The 23,769-nt window shown below is 35.4% G+C and overlaps 1 protein-coding gene across 3 annotated transcripts in view; it reads right to left on the bottom strand.

Moving 5' to 3' along the window:
• Positions 1-23,769, bottom strand: part of DNTT (DNA nucleotidylexotransferase) — a 164,719-nt gene that overhangs the window by 82,405 nt on the left and 58,545 nt on the right. For all 3 annotated transcript variants that reach the window (XM_032191798.1, XM_032191797.1, XM_032191799.1), the window contains exons 9-10: positions 17,739-18,002; positions 16,182-16,265 (exon numbers count right to left, since the gene is read on the bottom strand). In XM_032191798.1, coding sequence (XP_032047689.1) covers positions 16,182-16,265; positions 17,739-18,002 — 348 coding nt within the window. The remainder of the gene's footprint in view (positions 1-16,181; positions 16,266-17,738; positions 18,003-23,769) is intronic.

Below are 23,769 nucleotides of genomic sequence, written 5' to 3'. Positions count from 1 at the left end.
TTGTCATTTTAATGCTGGGCTTCTCTTCATATGTCATCAGTTATGTCAAGTCAGTTAAATGTGTATATATATGTGTGTATATATATGTATACACATAAATAATTATTTGGATCTAATGGTTATGCTAGGTTATGTTAGTTACATTGCTTGCAATGTCTTCCAAGATGTGAAACCAATTCTCTAGATACCATAGGCCACTGCATTCAGTGGAGCAGCACACACTGAACACTGAAGACATGCAACTTAAGCTCTCAGTATGCTGAGAGCTTAAAGGTGCAAAGCTATTAAATTGCTCACATTCCCTTTTTCTCAGATCCTTCTTGCTCAAATAATATTTGTAGCCTGTAAAAAAAAAAATACAGATGGCTGTAAAGGAATGTATAACAATTCTTGCATGAAAGCAGTGCTGCTATTTGAATAAAAGCACAGTCTGTGTGTAGCATAAGACCTTCTTCAAAAAGAAAAAAAAAAATAGTTGGGCATGTCAACAATCCCATTAGGTGGGAAGAACAACTACAACACTATTATTCTGCTAAACAACTCTAATTACATCTGTCCGTCCAGCGTAGCCTCTATGCTGTATCAAAGAGCTACAACAGCCATTTCACAAGTCATCTTATAAAGAGGAAATAAGGTTACAGTTCGTTCCATGACACGACAAATCAAGCCTTCCACTGATTTTAAATCTAAATAAAATTAAATAAAAAGACTTCCACATTTCTTTATACAACTACATTGAAATATATTACTGTTTAAGTAAATCTATGTATTTTCCACAGAATTGTGCTCTTTCCTGCTTAAGCACTTTGGGATGTAGGAGCCCAATTTTAGTCACCAGTTCCCGTCATACAAAGGCTTCAGTTTTTTCAAACCACATGCTGTCAGGTTGGTGTCTGTCTCTGCCAAACACTCAACTGACAGCAGGTCAGAGGAAACAAAGGCTGGACTGTGAGAAGTTAATAAAATGAATAAAATGAGTTTACAGGGGAAAAAAATTGTGAAGGCAGAAACATAATTAACCCATCCAAGCAAATATTTTCCACGTGATTAACAGGAGTAATGTTCTCATATGTTTACCTGACCTTAGTTTTACCTTATCTGTTCTATGTCACTGGACCACTTTTGCTAGAAAAAGTGTTTGTGCATCGTCACTGTTTGCACAAGTACTGCAGAACTGCAGAAACTTTTAGAAAGATGCTAGTCTTAATAAATCAACATTTTACTATGTATACCTCACAACACAGGTATAAATTTCATTATTTTCTGACTTTCGTATTATACCGACCTAAAACGCAACACAGCTTGCCAGAGCTGTGCCATTCAGCTAATGACAGAGCCTGGTCTTTCCATCAAAAATATTTGTAAAATCATGTGTCCACAAAATGCACACACATTATACTGCTCTCCTGTAAATTCTTCATCCAAAATTACAGTCCCATGTTAGAGGCTTTTTCATGTGGCATGCAGTGAGCCACATGGGTTTCTGGTGAAGCTTTGCAGACAAGCTTTTGGAAATTATGTAATCTTACTGCTGCTTTGCACCTGGGAAGCCTTCCCCTGCATTCCTAGCCTGAATATCTGTATTAACTCACAATGAATGGCAGACATGAAAAAAATTCAAAGTTCACAGAAAAGTCAACCACTGGCAAGGAAAGTATATATTTCAAACAAAAAATATGAGTTCTAGAGCCAGCCACTGAATGCACTGAATGCAGATGTCTGGGAAGTCTTGGATGTGACAAGCAGAAGACAAGCAGCATTGTCAAAGCAACCAAGTCAGGAAAGCTTGAGAGAAGAGAGGACAAGGAGAACGTATGATTCAGCTATGCACTTGCATCTTCTCTTCTCTCCTCTCAGAAAGGTCATTCAGAAGAGAGGCAATTAGATTACACAGGCTGACTAATGAAAAATTATCCTAACTCACTCCATGGCACAACTAGTTGGATATTCTTTTTATTGACAATTAAGTTATTACAAGACCCAAAATAAACACTTTACATCAATTATATTCTTGCTCCCCATCAACTTCAATGAGGTTTATCTTGGAAACACAAATACAGAAAACCTAGCAGCATTTTTTCAATTTTAGTTCAGACATTTATTGGCTTGGGTTTTTTTTGTTTGTTTGTTTTTTGTTTGTTTTCTTTTTTGTATTCACATAGATGCAAACTCTAATATCTTTAATCTCACTGACTCAGAGTAGTTTAATCCATACAAATTTACAGAACAGCACAACAAATTTACTCCAACCACCAGCCAGCCAAAAAGCAAGAATGAAAGGGGACCTAGAATAGAAAGTAATAGAAAGAGAAAATGGGGGAAAAATAATAGTCCAGATAATTTTCTTCAGGTCTTATGAAAGCCCCATAGCAGACTTGGTATAAAACCATTAACCTGTTTTTGTTTTCTTTTAGTGTATTTCTGAGAGGGTATTTCTAAGGGGAAGGTGCAGGTGGTGCCTGCAAAGTAACTCAGCAAATATAGGAGCTGTGGAAAACACGAGGAAGCATGTTGCAGACTTACAGTATTTCCATCACTTTCCATTCAAAACTTGTTAACTCACAAAAAGTGTTAACTCACAAAAAGTTATTCCCTATGCAATCCTGCTTTCCCCCTTGAAAAAGCAATTGCTTGCTGGAGTGATTTCTTGCACACAGAGCTTGTGCATTAACCAAGCCAGCTAATAGCTCTGAATGGTCTAAAGAAACTTGTGAGAAAATAAATGAAAACTCCATAGCAGTAGAAAGGAACAGATTTCCATCTCTGGTGAAAAAAAAATCCACTCTGAGCTTCAGTGCAGCGAATAGCTTTACAGTTTTACACCAATTAGAGACCCAGAATTATGAAAAGCAACAGTAGAGAAAGTGTTACAGCAGATCCATAAATTCCTGCAGTATACCAAGCAATACGAAGTTGAGTACCTTCAATCTACAATGAAAGTATGGGAATACAATGCAACATCAATCTGTAAAATGGTGGCTACTTCTCTGAAATCATTAGCTGACTCATTAGGGCAAAGTGGTGGCAAGAATCACTGTAATCAGTAACATTCACAGCCAGCTAAATGATTTTCCTCACAGAGAAAGAAGGGGGGGAAGAGAGGAAGGCAAAAAAAAAAAAAAAAAAAAAAAATAATATCTAAGTAAAGCAATTTCCAAAACAACAACAACAACAACAACAACAAAAAACACATTAAATTATGTCATTTGGTAAGAGGTTTCAAGTCATTGTATTCAATGGCTATCTTGTGTAGTATGAACTCTTGTCAGAAAGTAACATGGAAAAATTAAAACTTCTTCCTTGTCCTGATGTTTACACTAATATATATCTCAAGCTGACCTGAGAGGGACAATAACTTACTTCGTTAGTAGTCAGTAAGACAATATTCTCAAAATAAGATACTATTTGATAAATCAAATGTGAAAGAATCAAGCCCTGAAGAATACCCATTGGTATTCTTAACTCTCAATAATATTTAACATCATTATGGTTAACAAAAGTTTTTACATTTTGTTGTTTAGTGTAATATTAAGTACCTACCTACCAGTACTCTCCTAAGCAATGCAACTAACAACTGTGAAGTGATTTTCCTTACATGTTTTTCTCTGAGTTTTCTTTTTTCTTTTTCTTTTTTTTTTTTTTTATTTTCTTCACGAGAGAGGTTTCTTTTTAAAACAAGGTGTTGGTGATTTTTTGCTTTGCCCATAATTAGATATTTTTCTAAATATTTTTGCTACAAATAATGAATGGGACTCTCAACAGTAGAAACAATTTCATGATAATTATACAGCATAGAAGTTGAAGTACTAATTGTGCTGGAAATGTGAAGTGTTTCACAAAGTTCGATAATATTCCACAATAATGTGTAGACACTGTGAACTTTGCCTTTGATGAAATCATAATGTTTTTCAATAGTAAATAACCTGTCCCTCTGATATTATATTATCTCCAAATGTAATTTTCATGTTTCACTGGTGTTTTCTGTAGTAATCACCATGCCTGCTTTAAAATAAAAACTAATCTGTTTCTAATCCAGCTACAAATAAGATGATAAATAATCAGAGAGGGGAAGAGAGAAAAAAAAAAAAAGACCCCTTGAAATGGCATTATAACAATCCATGATTGAAAAAAAAAAAAAAAAAAAAAGCACTATTACAAGAATTACATTTATTCAATACCCTCCAGCAAAATCTTGTGTAATAGTATTGATGCAAAATAGTGCAGTGGAATTTATTCTAATAATTCTGGGCATGAATAATGTTTGAATGTAATGGAAGCCAGAATTATAAGTTATCATTTTATTTTACCACTGGACATATCCTGTGTTTTTAATCAGAAATATCATACTTGAATATTTCTCTTAAAACTGTTCAGTTGTAGATTTGCTCTAGTTATAGATTTATTCAAATTAAATTTCTGAACAATACCAAGTAGATGTACTGAGGAAAAAAAAAAAAAGGAGGGGGGGAATTAATCAGGCTAATATTAGTACATCTTAGACATTTATACAGTTAATTATTTCATAATACAGAGTGACATGTCTTCAGGCTTTCTACATGCAAAGGGGTGACACTGAGTAGCTTTGATGAAGAAGAACCAAAAAGACTAGTGCTGAAGAACTGACGCTAAAAAATAAGATATTTAAAAACATTATCTGTTGACTTAACTGAATGACCACTTCTTTATTTGACAAAGTTTATGACCATGTTATTTGACAAGTCTATGGTGTGCATAAAATGGAATTATTCTGTGTTTAAAATGACAGGCATATTATTACTCTGTTGCAAGACACTACGTAGTTAAGCATCCATTCTCTCATTACAATTTAATTAATTAAAAACATTCCACAATAAATAAAGACTACTATATATGACCATCCAGACTACAAGAATACATTTTCACAAAGGGAAAAAAACTTGGAACCTACTGTCTTACAATCCAGTCAAAAAATTTTAACATGTTAAGTAGCACACTGTTGTACCCAAAACTGGAGCTTCCTTGCAAATAAGAGGAACACTGTTCTTATTGCCTCATGTAGTTCTCTGACGACCTGCATATTATCACAAAGTGATTAAAATGATTAGCAGGAATTATTTACTCTTCTGCCTTAACTATACTTCTTTTTTGCTTTAAGACTATGATATTTATAGTAGCTTTACCTCGTCAAATGCTCTTGTCTTACCGTATTTGTCTTTATAAAGCTTCATATGAATAAATGAAACACGAAAAAATGCACAGAATCCTAGATTTTATGAAATGCAGTTGAATGTAATTCATATAGGATTATTACAAACTATTTCAAAAGAATATTATTGAGATCACAAAAATCTTGAGATTTGAGAAATCCTGAGACCTGCAGTTTGAGAAATCCTGGAATGTGGTTGATTGCATTTTAATTTTGTTTGATTGCAACTGTAGTTCAGTTTTCCTCAGTGTATACATGGAGATTTTTTTTCTCCAAAGAAATATTGATTCATTCAATTCCTGTAACATACACCTTTCACTAGGCAGGAAATATGCTGTGCCACAGAACTAACAGATGCGGACAGCATTGAAAAAATCTTGTGCTGCAGATTAACCTGGGATCAACTTATCTTTTCTCTGCAAGCTGAGTTTCTCCAATATGTACCTGTTCCAGCTCCATCTCTTCCCTACTTCCCCATACTAAGTTATAGCCTTGGTCTCTCCCCTCAGATCTCTAATATAACTTCAGGTTCTACTCATGCCATATCCAGAATAAAAATGAGAGTTTACTCAGTTTATTTGAGCCAATTGAATACCCATTTCTTGTTGCCAAGTTAGAGCCTGATGATTTTTATTTTGTTGTTACTCCATCAAACTTTCACACAGCCTAAAGATTCTTTTTTGTGCCTCTTTTCAGCTCAGCTTTATAAACCAACCCGGGCTCTTTTCCATAACGATTGCTGATAATCAAATATACCATCTTCTTTCCCCTTTTCTGGGAACTCTCATTTCTGATCTGTTTGTCCAGACTCCTCTTCTCACTCCCACTACATTTTCCCATATCCCATTTTCCTCGTTGACCCCATCTCTTTCCTTTTCTAGCTTCCTGTCTTCCCAGATTCTTCTGGGATTTCTGATTTGTTTTTCTTTTAAGAGGAAATTTGAGGTTATGCTACCTGCTCCATAATCTACAATTTACCCAAGCATTCTGATTTAATAACTGAATTAAAACACTTGAAAATGGTTGGCTCTGCACTGTCCTAGAATTTAAAATAAGAAAGTATAGTCAAAATGTTTTGAATCTGTACCTGTTTACACATCTCTCATTTCATTAGCAATCCTGGTTTCACTGGTTCAGAAAACCCACCAAGTAAAGGAAGCACAGGTACATTTATCCGTGTTGGATGTACAATTTGCTATTACAAGGAGTTTAAACTTTGCTAAATATGTACAAAAATTATATGCTCACTTTGTAAAAGTGAGCTATCATATGCTATACATGAAACATTTCAACTGCTAAAAACACTGGGTAGAAGCATACTTTGGAAGAAAATGCATAATCATTTTTAATTTTTCCAGAGGGTAAAAAAGTTCGTTATTTTAATTCTTAATTTTTGAAAATAGAGCAGGTGCAAAAAGAACGTATCCCCCAAACCACATATGCAATTGCCACTTTTCCTCAGAGAGACAGAAGAACTGTAACATAAATGTATGTACATCTGTTTACAATGACTCAGTATTTAATTGCAGCAATAATTATGTGAACAACTGATCACATTGGAAATCAATATTATAAAATTTGGATCTCTAAGTTTACTTTAGCTTTAATAGTCATTATTGCAGACATCTAAAGCAAACTCTGCAGCTGCAGCATGTTTAATTCATTGTGATGTTCTCAAGGCTCTCTCACTGTTATAACTTCATAATTTTAGAGCAGCATCTGCCAAAATAAGACTATAACATCCAATTTTTAAAGAATCCTAAAAATGTCTCTTTAACTGTGCTAGTAAACTTCTGCAGGAACCTTCTTTCAGTGATAGTGCGGAGTAAACACTCAAATGACACAAGAAAACTGATTTTGAGACTATGACTGTTGAAGTGTTAAACACATGTAAATATTATGTCTATGTAATTAAATTAAAGTTATAAAATCATAGTCAGATCTTCTTCCCAGTTGTATGTATAGGATAGTCACAGAAAAGAATCAATGCTCAAAAAAAACAAACTGTCTTTGTATTAGGATAACTGTTTATAAAAATGTAGGAAGCACAGGCAACAGGCCAGACATCTGCAATCAGTCTGGCTTCCTCAAGGATGGAAACTATTTCCACCCTCTACTGTTGCAACTTCTATATGGTGATAGTTTTCCTTGTAACCATTATTATTGGGCTGCAGTCTCACCTTCATTTGGCTCTACAGATACGTGCAAGGAAAGCCAGGGCAAGCCATGCTTGAAGACTTAATTAAGGATTTCCCTAAATAGGAACACTTTCTGCAGGCAAATGATTGAAGACTGCAATACCAATGATAACTATTGCATACATGTGATCTTCACAGTCTGGAAGTAAGAAATCCCATGATAAATTTCCCCTTTTGTGTTTGTACCAGTTTCCTAAGGAAAATCAAACATTCTCTTTAAAAATTTGGGGAGCACAGAGTTTTACTGTTTGTCATTGTAGCTGCACAGCACTTGATGTTTTGCAAAGCTGGGTCCCATTATCTTGTGATATTCACCATTCAGAGCAGTTATATCCAGTATCGTACTTTCTAGAATATTTCTTTAACAATAGAAAACATTAAGCCAGGTATTTCCTGTCTTAAATTTTCATAGGACATAAAACTAATAACTGCTTTCTGCCCCAATGACTCTTCAAAATAACGCTGAGCTTGTGACTCTCCTCTTACAAAAATCAAGCAACCTACAAGTTAGTGCAATAGCTTTCATATGCTAATAATTTAATCAATCTATTATGCCCTAGGAACCTTAAGGAACCTTTTTCTTAAAAAGTCAAGTTCTACATGACATCCCTAGAAATCTCTGACCATGAAGCAGATATAGAGAGAAGTACCCGCAATGGCTTCTTAGCATGCCTCTGACTCAGACCAATTTCCCCATGCTCACTGGCATACTCAAAAGATACTGCTTTGGAAAAATACATCATTCAGAACTTCTTGCATGAACCAGTTGAAACTAGTTCCTGTTTTACCCAGATTCTTCTCTTATGAAATAGGAAATGACTACAGCTCAGATGCTGAGTGCAAAAAACTTCTGCCAGGCTCTTTGGCTGTTAGTAACTCTTGAACAGGAAACGACATCAAGAACAACTCATATACTTTGAAAGAAAGGAAAAAGCAATAAAGAATCCCACCACAACTGAAACTGTGTGAATAATTGAAAAGTTCTAGACATCTTTCTTTACTGTAGCTACAAGCAATAGTTCCCATTAAAATGCAAAAACAACCCCAAAGTACCTTATTTTCTGATAATGGCTTCTTAACTATTTGGTAATAGTATTACTTTTCAAGTAATTTAGATAAAGGAACTTAGTTAGGAAGTAATAGTAAAAGAAAGGTTGAGCAATTTTACATTTCTTAAAACTTAAATTTATCCATAATAAAAGTGGTTGGGCTGGGCTTTGCATAGCACAGTATATCTTTCAGAAGTATATTCTGCACTTTGGAAGTTTGGGGCATCCTTACACCTATTTCTGTAGAGAAACAAGATATGTGGTTTCAGCTGACTAAGAATTGGAATGTGTTCCACAAAAATGGTGTAATCATCAAAACATTCCTCTGGAAAAAATAAAAATAAATTAACATTAAAAAAAAAAAAAAAAAAAAAAAAAAAACAATAATCCAGTAGAATATAACTTGCCAGTCACTTTTAAGTCTATTTGATGTCCTGGCAGTTTTCCCATCTTCTCAACAACCTACCTGACAGGGTACTGGGAGCCTGAGTTCAAAAAAAGTCATTTTAATTACATCAGAGCCAGGGTCCAAGAACCTGGAGCAACCAGCAAAGGTGAGTGCCTCAGAGCTTGTGGCCCCAAAATCTGTCTGATACTTGGAGGTTTGGACTATTTTCAAAGCTGAGATTCCCTTTGCAGAAAGTGTCAACATTTTGATTTACCCTCTGATTAAGAGAAAAAGCAAATTTGGAATGACCAAAATCCTTCATTAAACATTTGCTCTTTCTCATAGTTAGAGGGAAAGGTCAAAATAGTGATTGATCAAACTCTTTCATTAAACTGAACCAGTTTTTGTCACAGTGTTTAACTACTTATCCTTACTGTACATCTGCATCTGAGCCAAAATACCAGCAATAGGTACAAAAAATTTCACACATACTTTTCAGATTGGCTTGGCTGTGCATTTAAGGCATTTCCAAGTTCAGGCTTTGGACAGTGTACAGCCCTGGAAATTCAAACTGATAAAACACCACATCATTTTCAGCCTATTCATGCAACCTTTCCTTCAAATGCTAAAGATTATCTATGCTGTCTTTCCTCAAAAGGAACTGAAGTTTGTGGAACAACTGTCTTCACAGTCATCAACACAGACACATCAAATACAGGCATTGTATCGAAACAACTGTGTGAGCCGAGTTTTTTGGAAGCTGGAGGAACTTTTCTAACTGGTGACTACACATAGAAAAGCAAAGGGAGCAGAAAGACCAGCAAATAGCTGTAGATTTATTGCAGTCTAGCTGTATATAACAAAGATTGGGCATCTGAATTTGATCTTCAAATGGATGAGCCACGAGGAATAACAGGATCAACATATGTTACTATTTATGAATAGTAAATTCATAATTGCAAGCTGCAACTTCAGATAACATCCAAGGGCAAAGAGACAGGGAAAAAAAGAATCCAACATATTTATGTTCCTATGGAATTTTAACAGTAACAACTGACAAAAAGGGTTTTCAGCAACACCACAGCTATCAGCAAGTGTCAGAATAACACAAGTTTAAAAAAAAAAAAAAAAAAAAAAAAAAGCTTAAAAAACAAACAACAACAAAAAATGTTGTTGATGATGATTATTTTTGAATTTTCATTTCAGTTTACTGCTTACAGTATGGAATCTTAGCTATATGTAAAAGTTGATTTTGAATTCATCAAGAAGATGTAACTTACATCTTCCAGAGCTACAGCAGCTCTCTAGGTAACTCACAAAAGTCTGTCACGTTCTTCTAATATAGGGGCAAGGAAAACATCTCAAATTTGTAGCCACCATTTTACCACCATTCCCTGGAATTAGCAATGGTATTAATAGTAAATACAGGAAATTTGATAGCACTGGAATCTACAGAAGTGGATGATATGGAGTGAAATTAAGGAGAAATGGAGACTTGGATGAGATTAATCATAGAGAAGAGGTATGGAGGTAATGACCAGATTACAAAATAGTATATATTTGGTGGAACAAACTTCAAAGCTAAAGATGATGCTAAGTTTAAAAGCAGAGTGGTAGCATTTCATACTCCAGAGAATAACGAAGTTTTTCCTTAATGAATATTCTTTTTGAAGAAAAGCACAGACTCCAAGACAAGAGCAATTTAATGGGAGAACAGTCATTCCAATAACACATTAAGTCTTGACCATATTGAAGAGTGCAAAAATCCCATATCATAAAGCCTAGCTTTAGACACTCTCCTCAGCACCCCTCTGCATGACAAAAATACTGTAGCTAACATCACCTGAGGTTGGTAAAGAAGCAATCAATAAAGTTTGCCATTCCTGAATCCTATTGCTGAAACTATAAAAGTGGAGAAACACTCATACTTCAAGGACAGCTACTCCTTCGAGAACAGAAAGCCTGTGACCTGCCAGCTGCTGTAAAAATCACTGTAAAAATAAGTAAACATTGTATGTGACAGTAAGTCATACGTTTATTACACAGTCATGAAAGCAGATGATATTCAGCTTAAGTGTTTAGAAATAAAACAGATCTTATAGCTGTATCTTCCTTAGTTTGATCCTCTAGGATCTCTCTCCATTTTACCCAATTAAAATGCTGTCAGGATACTGTCAAAACTTGCTAATGACTGACATACTACATCACAATTTTTTAATCATTGCAAGGAAATGTCTTTCAAATCTCAGTATGTAGCAAACTGTAATATATATATATGCATATAAAAACTACAGTTCAGATAGTGATCTGACGATCACATTACATAAATATATAAATAAGAGTTTAAGCACTGGTTTCTGTTGCACCAGATCACATCCAGATGCAATGCATGTTCTAACCAAAAATTCTTTGAGCTGGCATACTCAAATTTTAATAACCCTTGGCCCAAGACTTAGGGGTATAAAGACAACAAGTGATGCCATGGTTTTCAGCTAAATAAAAATATGATTTTTTTTAAAGGAAAGGCCTCCAGCTTCAATTTCAATTCAGCTGAACTGACTTCAGTCTGACTTATGGTTTATTCAGAAAAATAAATTTCCTTTTATGATCAAAATGGCTTAGTAGCAAAAGGACATCTACTTTACCTACAGACCATATGATCATTCATAAATCAGGAAAGTTTTACACTGAGAATTTTACTGGCCTTTTTCATAAATGCATCATGCCATTTATAATCAGTGCAACAGCAATAATAATATCATAAGATGCTTGGAATATACAAGTTCTCTTTCTTCCTGATTGTTGATCAATGAATTCCTTCATTCCCTGACTGTGGGAATCATCATAAGGTTTAATATCCAGCTGGTGTAAATCACAGCAACTTCATGCTTCATTGAATCACAGAATCACAGAATTTTCTAGGTTGGAAGAGACCTCAAGGTCATCGAGTCCAACCTCTGACCTAACTCTAACAGTCCCCACTAAACCATTTCCCTAAGCTCTACATCTAAACGTCTTCTAAAGACTTCCAGGGATGGTGACTCCACCACTTCCCTGGGCAGCCTGTTCCAGTGCCTCACAACCCTTTCAGTGAAGAAGTTCTTCCTAACATCTAACCTAAAACTCCCCTGGCTCAACTTAAGCCCATTCCCCCTCGTCCTGTCACCAGGCACATGGGAGAACAGGCCAACCCCCACCTCGCTACAGCCTCCCTTGAGGTACCCATAGAGAACGATAAGGTCGCCCCTGAGCCTCCTCTTCTCCAGGCTGAACAAGCCCAGCTCCCTCAGCCGCTCCTCGTAGGACTTCTTCTCCAGGCCCCTCACCAGCTTCGTTGCCCTTCTCTGCACCCGCTCAAGCACCTCCATGTCCTTCTTGTAGCGAGGGGCCCAAAACTGAACACAGTACTCGAGGTGCGGCCTCACCAGAGCTGAGTACAGGGGGATGATCACCTCCCTAGCCCTGCTGGTCACACTGTTCCTGATACAAGCCAGGATGCCGTTGGCCTTCTTGGCCACCTGAGCACACTGCTGGCTCATATTCAGCCGACTATCCACCATCACTCCCAGGTCCTTCTCTGCCTGGCAGCTCTCCAACCATTCCTCTCCCAGCCTGTAGCTCTGCTTGGGGTTATTGCGCCCCAGGTGCAGGACCCGGCACTTGGCCTTGTTTAACTTCATGCAGTTGACCTCAGCCCATCGGTGCAGCCTATCCAGATCCTCCTGCAGAGCTTTCCTACCCTCAAGCAGATCGACACACGCACCTAAGTTGGTGTCATCTGCGAAAATTGGTATATACAAATGCTGATTTGCATAACTTTAGGATAAAATTTTACAGAGGCACAGATCTGAACACCCATTCACCTTGTTATGAAAATGAGAGCTGTCAGATAATTGGTCATAAATTTTCAATTTTTTGCATCTCAGTTTTCCTACCAAAAGAAAATCCATGAAATGTGTTTTCATTTTGGATGTAGGTAAAAATAAATAAATAAATAAATAAATAAATAAATAAATAAATAAATAACATTAGTTTGATAGCTGCACAGTATCTACAAAAACCTGCAAATATATGAAAGTTATTCACACTGCTGGGAAATTTAAATAAATAAATAAAATCAAGGCTGAGGAATAATTTCATCATGTAACTTTGTAATAAGTCCCTGGAGGAAATATCCATTCCTTTTGTTCCCCTCTTGGAAGCTATGTAATTGATTCCTAACTGCTGTGTTAATGTTCTCTATTCCTGTCAGAATCCCTCTGGAAACCCATTAAAGCAAGCAGGGTTCTCTCCTGGTGTTACCCTGTGAGCACTGGAATATGGGATTCTCCAAAGAGCATCATAGTTCAGGCAGTAGGCCACAGTGCAAGCTCCAGTGCCAAAGGGCTAATAACTATTAATACAGAAGAGTAAAATATATCAATTTATTTTTCAGAATGTAGAGCAAACAAGGAAAATGTTGCCTTTTATAATGAAAGACTATCTCAGTGGTTCTGTTGCATTCTTTATTTAAGCATTCTAAAAGCTTTCCTGTAAGAAAGTAAGATTTAGTACCACAAAGAAATGCATATGTTCATGTACCAATCTAAATTTAAGAGAAGGTACAGATAAAAACATGTTTCAAAGTGCCTAACTAAATGTTTTTGAATCAAAAGCACTTGAATTACTAAAAGGAAGATTTTCTTTAGTTTTCATAACTAAATTTTAAAAATTTTATCACTATTTGGGTATAGATTCCCTGAAGTGGGAATCAAGTCACTAATTATTTGTCATCACTGATTCTAAGATCACCTTTGACTTGCTGACTTGATGACCCTAAAAATAAATCAACTTTGGCAGCCACACATCCCAGATATATAATTACAGCAAACTTCTCCTCTTCTATAGGTCATCACCTCAAGTTTCACAGCTATAAACACTTGCTGTTATTATACAGACTGCTGACTTTATAACACACTGGGTGGCAGTGTGGAAGTCTTTTTGTTCAAAATGTCCTTTATGAGCATCTCTTCATGCAAAATTGCGGGGGAAAAATAATCTATGAATATAAAACATTTGATTTTAATATTAGAATACTTAGGGAGGGAGTTTCTCTCTTCCTGTTTATTGTTTCATATTTCATAATGGGTATCTGTCTTAGGCATGGTCTTCTTTCTTTGTGGAAAATTAGGTTGTTTCTGAGAGTGCAGCACAGAAAAGAACAACGTTCTGCTGTGTCAAGACATTGTCAGGACTTCTTGTTGAAAAATTGTAGTATGTCTATATCTGGCAGTAGGAAATAAGATTTGGATGTAAACTGTCTGTGTCTGGATTTAAATGGGAAAAGGGAGGCTTAGGTTTTGCTTGGGAAAAATAAAAACCTCCAAAGTAAACAGAGCCCACACAGAAAGGAACATTTGATTCATTCATATCATTCATATACGGATATCCTAGATTAAGGACTTCGTGGTCAAGGCAGTTGAAATTTGCTCTGTAGGCCTGGATTTTTTTTTTCCTTTGTCCTTGACAGATAATTCTTGTAAGAAAAACATTCTAAATCTAGCATCTTAGTCCTACCACTAATTCTGTTTCTTCATTTTTGGGCAGCACAGTGAAGAAATATAACTTGAGACTCAGACATGCAGAAATGGTTGAGACTCAGTTAGAGCTGACAGCTTTTGGAAACATGTCATGGATGTACTCAGTTCTATGTATTTTGCGAAATCCTGAGGTGGATATCCAATAGAATGAAACTGAGGCCAGATGCTGCATCACAGGGAGCATCATTGGGTTTTTAGGGCCTTAAATCTCTCTCTGCCTCAGAATTCACTTGGGAATACAAAAGCACCTTTCTTCCCAGAGGGCATTGTGAAGATAAACTCATCATTTTTCTGTGAAATATCCTTATTAGCCCACTGAAATTCACACGGAACTCACATTTTCTTTCCCAGAGGGATTTGAATGGTAAGTCAGATATAAGTCAGATATAAAGCCTAAACACAATAAAGAAAAAAGAATACTGACTGATGCTGCTCATGAATGAATAGAATGACATTTTGCATCACTGAATACATCTGTGTTCTGGGTAAAGAAGTATGTAATAATACATACTGGTATCCCATGTAAGCAATTTTTGCTGCACACACAAAAAAATAACACTGACGTTTCTTAACTGCTTTGTATTTCACTAGTGCAGTTATCCGTTACACAGCATGATATATTTAACACATATTAAACTGCAGATAAGAATATTTTATATGTTATATTGAGTTTCTTTTATATTTAAATGCTTTCAAAATATGAATACAAGCAGTGACATCATCTCTGAGTTCATGAAGAAAGTTCTGCCTTGAACATGTAATTGTATATTTATCTATTATGCAATTTAATATTTTCTTCTGAAGCATCTAGTATTGACAATTGTTGAAGACAGGATATTTGACTAAATGGATCATTAGTCTGATCATTTCCCTAGGTTTCTATGTGAACTGAGGATTCTCTAGCATATGTGCCTGACAAGCGCAGATGGAGACATCTGTAATGGGGTGAGGGCTTGGATCACTGCTGCATCTCACAAACAATGAGAAAATACGGTATGTAAGTAGAGATGTTAAAAGCAGACTCCATTCTATAAGGAATACAAATGATAGATTAATGTAAAAATTGACATGGTACTTTTGCCTTCCCCTATAATGACATCAATAAGCATCTTCAATATTGATTTTGCTTCTTATTAAAACGGTCTGTTACAAATACAGACATTAAGCCAGATAATTACAGAGGTCAGAATATTTCCAGCCAAAAGCATTTAGACTAGAATTACTACCATTTAACCAAGACTAACAAGCCTAGCAAAACAACTCCACACAAACTTCTGAATGCAGAGCTTTAAAAGCAAAATGATCACTGATCCCCATTTAGTATCATACCCACAGAAACTTCCTCAGAGCCGGTACCAGTTAATATTGCTTTTTTCCTTCAAAATGTCAGTACAATGCCCACTGAAATTGTGCCTGTGACACAGAAATGACCTTTCATTCTGAAACAGGACAAAAAAATACCTTTTTTGAATGCTTGCAGGTAAGTTGTTCTCCATTTTGTGAAGGTTGCACAATTCCTTCCAAATACCTGTGTCCCACATGTGTTAATTCTTAAATTTCAGAAATTACCTCAGCTATGCCAAAGATTTCCAGACATACTTGTTCAGATTGAATCAGGCTGTAGCAGGAAAACTAAATCTTGTGAAGATGTGACTGTTTCACAGATAGACATTCAAGCTAAAATATTTTAGATACCTTAATATCAAAAATAAACTGAAAATAAATAAAAATGTGGTATCTTAATTCTGAGAAAAACAAACAAACAAACAAAAAACACAGTACCTTTCTTTTGTCATATAAGGCATGGTTATCCAACATCATCTTCCTTTCATGAGTAGCATATCTTCGCAAATCACGTCCAAATTGCTGTAAGAAACACAATAGATAAGAGCAATTCTGTCCAATCAAAATTGTTATCCTTTATACTAGAGTCCCAACAGCAAACCAAATAATAAATGAATATATGAAAATTATCTCTACCAAAAGACTATAGTTTGAACAGATGGATCATCTGAAAGAACAATACTTTGATAGTCAATGGTCCATCATTTCAGTTGGCTAGTCTGAGAACAGTTGGGTACTATAAGAGAAAGCAAGGCTATGTACAGTTTACTATGGGCTCCCACAGTCTCTACGTGAGTTATCTCAACAGGTAGCAGGAACCGAGTGAGTAGAGAAAGATAGAGTCCTTTCCTACAAAGGGTCTGACAAAGTGCATTTTTAGAACAGACATCCATCTGCAGAGAAGAGAGAGGAGCTTTTAAGTAGCCAAACATTTCCTGTATAAGATGAACGTCAAATTCTGCAGTTGATCCAAAATCCAAGTAAACACATTTTATTATCTCAAAACTGAAAAGTGGCTGAAGTAACTCATCAGCTCAGCAGGAGAACACATCGGCTACAGCATTTTGCCTGGTCTAAAGCACCCTGCTTCCAATTAACCTGGGTTGAACAGAGTGGCAGTGCATCTGTACTTCTAGCACATCAAAAAGCTCACTCAGAACAGGCTTAGGAACTCTTTGTTATACCACATAATCATTCTCTAACAAAATGAACATCAGAGGGCAAGCATGTAGAACAGATCACAAACTAGTTCCATGTGGAGACAGATTAATCATTTGAGTTTGCAATTATATAGAATTTATTTTGAAAATATTGTGCTATTTTATATTATACCCACTAAAAAAGCTATTACAAGAACTTCTATTATAGAAAGTAGCTATCATTTGAAACTTTCCTTCCATATTAGATTATTAACTAAAACACTAAAACACTTTATTTTAGTTCAAAACTAATGAGTAAATTTTAATGTTTTATAATTTTAAATAATTTTACAATACGCAAAATAGAAACAAAATAGTTTCCTTAATCCAAAATGAAAAATATCAAATTGTTTTCAATTTTCTATGAAAAAAATAAGTTCCAAATAAGAGCACTTCTTCCTCAAATGTTAAATGTCCTGTAAAATCTTTATGATAATTCTGTGAAACTTTCCAAATCATCTCTTTACTCAGTAACTGTTGAAGTCACTTGTTAACGCTAGTGTCATGTAAAAAGACAATGCAAAGGACTGAAAATATAGCTCTTCATTCCATGAATTTAAACACTAAGCTTCAAGGAAAACAAATGTTAAGTGTTTTAGACAGAAATCCATAAATGTCAGTGATGAGTTCATCAGCTTCAACCTAAGATCACTGGTTATGAAAAGTGATGTGTGGAGAGAAGGAACATTTTTTAAAATTCCATGAATTCTGAATAGCCCTGCAATTGCAACAATAGGTTAGCGATGCTTATAAAAAAAAAAAAAAAAAAAAAAAAACACCTGCTGTGGTTACTTACCCTGGAGCCTGTCCAGCCTAACAAAGCATATGCATATTGCTCAAAGGGGGTTATGACCAGATCCACACGGATTGCCTTCCAGTCTTTGACTTCTGCCATATCACATTCTTTTGACGTATTGTAACTGCTGTTGTCTGTGCTTGGCGTGTATAATTTTAATATTGCAAAACATTTTTGAAAATGATCCATGGCATCAACTTCTCTGCTTGGTATCTGTTCCTTTACAAATGTTGATTCAATGATATCACAATACAGAAGTAAGCCCTAAAGAGAAGACATTGCTCACATTGAATTGCTGGATTGGTTTTACTGAAATTCCAGACTTTCTAGACAGTTATCTTAAAATATCTTGTAAAATACAGTTTCAGTAAACACAAAATTGTGAATGGCAAAATCTGGTCTAAGAAGAGACATAAAATAGCCATACGTAACTTTTGGAAAAATACCAACCAATCCTTAGAGAGAAATCTGCAGTGGTAGCTGTCTGATAATGGCAATATCCTACCCTATACTAAGGAAACAATATTTGCAATTCTTCCCCTCTATCCTTTCCCCCTAAGACTTTGTGGTTGATGTCAACAGAAATTTTGGAGCAGAGATCGATGCTTTCTCACGAGGCAGATATCTAGAAAAACACATTAGTCCAAAGAACAGTCTTGCTGACAGCTTCCAAAGAGAGCATTTGCACTGTCTGTTATCTGAGATTTCCTTGTGAAAGGAAATTCTCCTTCCTTGTGGAGTCACCAGAGAGTTGGAATTGCCTTGCTCATACCTTTTGTTTGAAGGGACTACACCAAAAAAATGTTGAACCTCAATAGCCAGATTTTATTAAAATATAAACATGATTTTCTTTTAAAATATTTTGTTCCTTGCAGTTCAGAGTGAGAATAAAAATAAAAGTAATAGTCTTGTAAATTAATTCCTTTTAATCCAGAACTGCAAGAAGCACTGGGTGGAAGGGGCAGTGCTATCCTCCAGCCTTGCTCTGTAGCCTGCAACCTTTTAACAAGGGCATTTTATATTTACTTTACACCCACAAAGCTTCTTATATCTTTGGGATCTAAAGGCACACCTTCCATTGCTCTCAAGTGAATCTCCCCCCACCAGTCAGAAAACTTCTCCTCACCCAAAACACAGCACCTGGGACAAGATAAGGACCAGCCTCTCTTTCTCTGCTGCCGAGCATATCCTTTTTAAAGAAAGCAAAATATCGAATACACAACAACAACAACAAAATAAATAAGGGAAATATTATCAATCACACTGCTTCCCTCTGTTATCCTTTCAGAGCAAAATGGGGCTTGATACAATGCTCCATAACACTGAAACCATCTCTAGCAGGAAGACTCAGCTGGCAAAAATATTTCACTTCCTGAGAGAGGTTGCACATGATGAAAACACTCAGATGGGTGCCTGACTCCTGGTACTCTCAACCTTAATTTAGATTTTATAGATTCATAAAATATAGGAGAGCACTGTGACTACCTCCCCTCTGAGCACCAGATTACACAGAAAGCAGAGACTTCTGAGATTTGCCTCTGCAAACGGAATCCAGCTTTGTTATAAAGGTTAGCAATAATAATGCATACCATTTCCTCCATAGGTTGACAAGTGTTTAATCATTATTGCTAGAAGGAAAACAACTATGCCGGATTTATTAACCATGCTTGGGCAGGTGAGTTGGTTAGTTTTCTCTTCAAGACCAACAGGCCAATCAACAATTGTCAGCATATTATATATGCTTATGTATTTAAATCCACACATTGACCAAACTCAATTCATCAGAGAACTTCTCTCTGATAAGATGAATAGAGTATTTCTTAAAACTTCCATCATCAGGATAGATTTATATCCTTGGACCAAAGTTTGTCTCAACTCTGAAATCCCTCAAATATTTACACATCCACCTTCCTCTTGTCTAATATTTTTTATTTTGGTCTCACCTTAAAAAAAAAAAAAGGCCAAGAATACTTTCCGACTTTTAGTTAACATATCACTTGATATAGGATAAAGAATAATCATATTAGCTTCTTTTTGTTGTTGTTTTGTTTTGTTTAAATATGCAATATTGAACTGGGATCATGTAGTACTTTTCTTTCATGGTTATCAATAGGTAATTATAATGTTCTCCATGTCAAGCCTCTTCAAACACAGGTAACAAACTGATTTTTGGAAGGATATCTCCATAATAAACACCAAATTTAAAAATACGTTATTTTGATTTTCTTTTTGATAATATATCACAAGTCGTTAACTTTATGTGGTAACGTTAAATATCTTAGAAAACATTACTATTATTACTATTATATTACTATATTACTATATCAGAGGTACAGCTCTGGCCAAAAAAAAAAAGCTTTTTTTTTTTTTTTGATGATAGTTCCACATTAATGATCCCATTATTTTGCTAGGGATCACTCTCAAGCTGTTTTATGGGTCACTGGGCCAGCCATTTTAATGATAACTATTTGCTTTTCATTGACATTTCTTCTCTGGAATTTTTCCTGAGTTGAAGACTGTAATAAACTAATCTAAGAAAACTCCTTACGTAGCTCCTTCTTGGATTACTCATTTCCAAGCTGATTTGAAAATGCTTAATTTTAGCAGGTGTTCTCTCACATCCATCATTAAAACAGCTAGTAATTTTTTCTTGATTTTACCCCAACGTCACAAGGCACTGATACAATTTCCAAATATAAACCCAAAACAGCTGTTGAATGTTAATGCATAACTGTTTCTAATCTCACCCACTCTTACTAACAAAGTATGCCTGACTTCAGGTTAATTCTTAATCTTTATTGTTGCTGTTTTTAATGCTAAAAAATTCATTTGATCTCTTTGATCATTGATAGTTAATTGATGACTTCAAAACTTCTTCCCATTCTCTGTAAAAGCTTTTAGCCTCTTCATCAGGGTTTTCACTTCTCTTACTCATTTCTCCTTTCTTGTCTTTGAGATGTGGGACATTGCATAGCATATCCCAGAAGAAATTCAAATGATTTATTTCCTAACAACTACAGTAGGCTGTGCTAAAGTGTCCTTTTTTATTGTTCCAGGTACCTACATTTCCCACACCCATATGCTGATTGTAGGTAGAGTGTTCAGATCACTAGCTTTGCACATTTACCTCAGTCTATATCAATGCTTCTTTGCTCTAATGAAATTGAAATCTCTTGGTACAAAGAATTAGGAATTAAAGCCCATCTTTCTTAGGTGGACTACAAAAGGAATTGAATTCCTACTATAGATGGGTGTTCTTAGTAGGATTTTTGTTCCTGACACCCTGATAAATCTAGGAAAATAATACAGACTACAGTGGCTTCTCCCTTCACAGACAAGCACCTGGCAAGTGTCTTGTCTCAGCGAGATCTGTAGACATGCACACTTGGCCATCAGTAACTATTCCTTGGATTTTAAGGCTGCAAGCTCTTAAGGAGATATGATTATGTATCTGTGTGTCTGCAAATGGCATTGATATAAAATGCTCAGGCTTTTTAAGACATCTTTTGGATGATATCTTCTGAATCAGTTTTGCTTAGTTGTCAAAGTCATTTTTTTCATCTTGCTACTCATTACAGAAATATACAATTGTAAATGTAAACAGAGTAAATTTGAGGTAAGAGTCTTTGCTCTACTACACACACTAAAAATGTTCCCTTTACCTAAAATTCGTCCTGGATACCAGACCTATCAAAGGTCCTGCCTTTGAGTTCTCCCAGCTGCTTTAGAACTGCAAATTCCATCTATTAAACCACAGCATTTAAAGACAGAGTTTTTAAAGAGTTTTCTTTTAAAACTCTTCGTATTGCAATGTTTAGGAACTACAAGGCAATGCTCCTTGGGGCACCTGAGGTTTAACATCAAGCAAATTATGAAGCAGTTACAACAAAATTGTATTGAAGACTTCCTGTTGCTGTTTTCCCTTGCTGACTAGACCATATCTTCTACTTGAATACATTTTAAGTATTTGCAGATGGTCATGGTTAGCAAATGTGAAAGATATTTAGGAAAGATATTTTAGAACTAAATATCTCTGGGTTATCTTGTAGTGTTTTTTTCAGTGTTTATTGGCTGGGCAACTTCTAAAGTTGATAGAAAGAGCATAAGATGAAGTACCCGTCTGTAAATTCAACCTTAAAAAAAAAAAAAAAAAAAAAAAAAAAAGTAATTAGGCAAGAATTACACAAGTGCTGACTCCAACAAACAGTTGAAACCAAAAACAGATTCAAACCAAAAACAGATTCAAACCTAGGATAATGGTTTTAAATAGCAGCCAAAGCATAGGTCATATTCATGACAATGTTTCCTATTAATTTGATTTGATAGAGCACTGGACATCACTGTCACCCCATAAAGTACAGTTGAAACAGCACTTCTGTACTTTCTGAAAAAGTATGACTTTAAGGGGCAGTCAGCTATGAAGTTTGCATGAAGTGTCGTCTACTGCTAAAATTGCAGCCTTCACATTAGTCTATGTCAGGGAATCTGCAGCTGTTTGCAAATTTCCATTTGATCTACACAACATAAACTGCTGTAGATCTTGTTTACACAATCAAGTTTTAAAATGTGTGCATTTTCATGTCTCAAATTTACATCATCATCAAAATCAAATGTATTTTTTGTTATGTCAATGCCCAAAGAATTTCCCCCTTTTAAAATGATAACGCACATTTACTTAAATAGACTGAATGTTGGCACATCAGAAGTATTAATATTGGAGTAAATGTTTGATCAAATTGGGGATGTGTGTGAATTTTGAGAAGAATATATAAACGATAGCTGAAGAATCAAATATCGTCTTTAGCATTCTTTGTCATTTTTAATTAAATGAAATGCTATCCCATTTTTAATGTTACAAGAAGTCATTATTCCTATATATTGGTAGCTGGGTTAAAGCAGAGTAAGACTATTTTATATCAAAGCAAATGTAATACAATATGTTCTTCTGAAATATATATATGTTGTTGTTCTTAATTTCCTTCTAAGATGGTTTACTGAAGTGGAACAGTATTATTTTTACTGAAATACCTATAGCTAAACTGAAATAGGATGTAGGCATGTTAGTTCAAGGTTTCAACCCAGAAAAATCGCTACCTAGGTGAGATAAATGGAATTCTATAAAGTTGAACAGCTCAAGTAACTGATGCCTGGGAGCAGTCAATGCTGTTAGAGTGAGGAATCGTTAGGAAATGGCATCAAAGGCTTGATCAGCAATACAAAATTTTTCAGTTGCTGCCTAATCATACAGCTGCCTTGGTCCCTTTGATGACAATTTTTTCAGCTTGAAGTTCCCCATACAGCAGAATGATCTAATTCTGGGCGTGTCCTGAACAGCCTGGTTTTGACAGGAATGCACAGCCCAGCACCAGAGTTCAGGAACGTTTCCCTGTTTCCATGCCACGAGTATTTGCACTGGTGAGTGACAAGAACTAATGGATAAGTAGGGACATATACATACATGTGCATACATACTTACCCACATATAGATAGACAGTACACACCAGAAAAATCAGACTTCATAAGAACAGCCACTGCTGCCAGGATCCTTACTTAAAACATACAAGGCAGTGGAACACTTCTGCCTACTTTATGCAATAACCCCAGAGTCAGGACAATCATACTCAACCCCATCCTCTGCCTAAGGGGTTTAAGCCAAGTTATCTCAAGTCCCACCAAAGTACTCTAGCCAGCATGCACTACTTTATTTTAGATAAGAATGTCCTCAGCTCCTGCTGAAACTGAGCCAAAATGCAGCAAAAAATATAAAATAAAATAAAATAAAATAAAATAAAATAAAATAAAATAAAATAAAATAAAATAAAATAAAATAAAATAAAATAAAATAAAATCAGAATGTAAAAGGTGAGGCAACATTTGCTTACAAAGGAATGAATACAGGCCTGCATCCTTATAAGCAGAGCAAGCATTCATCTTAAAGAAATAAGCTCTTTGTTCCAGCCTCTCAACTGTTTCTGTATCTAGTCTTAGAAACAGTTTTTTTTGCTACTAACATCCAGCTGTCACTCAATAA

This window comes from Aythya fuligula, chromosome 7, assembly GCF_009819795.1.
Source record: "Aythya fuligula isolate bAytFul2 chromosome 7, bAytFul2.pri, whole genome shotgun sequence".
NCBI lineage: Eukaryota > Metazoa > Chordata > Aves > Anseriformes > Anatidae > Aythya > Aythya fuligula.
This window is presented reverse-complemented; position numbering and strand designations above follow the sequence as displayed.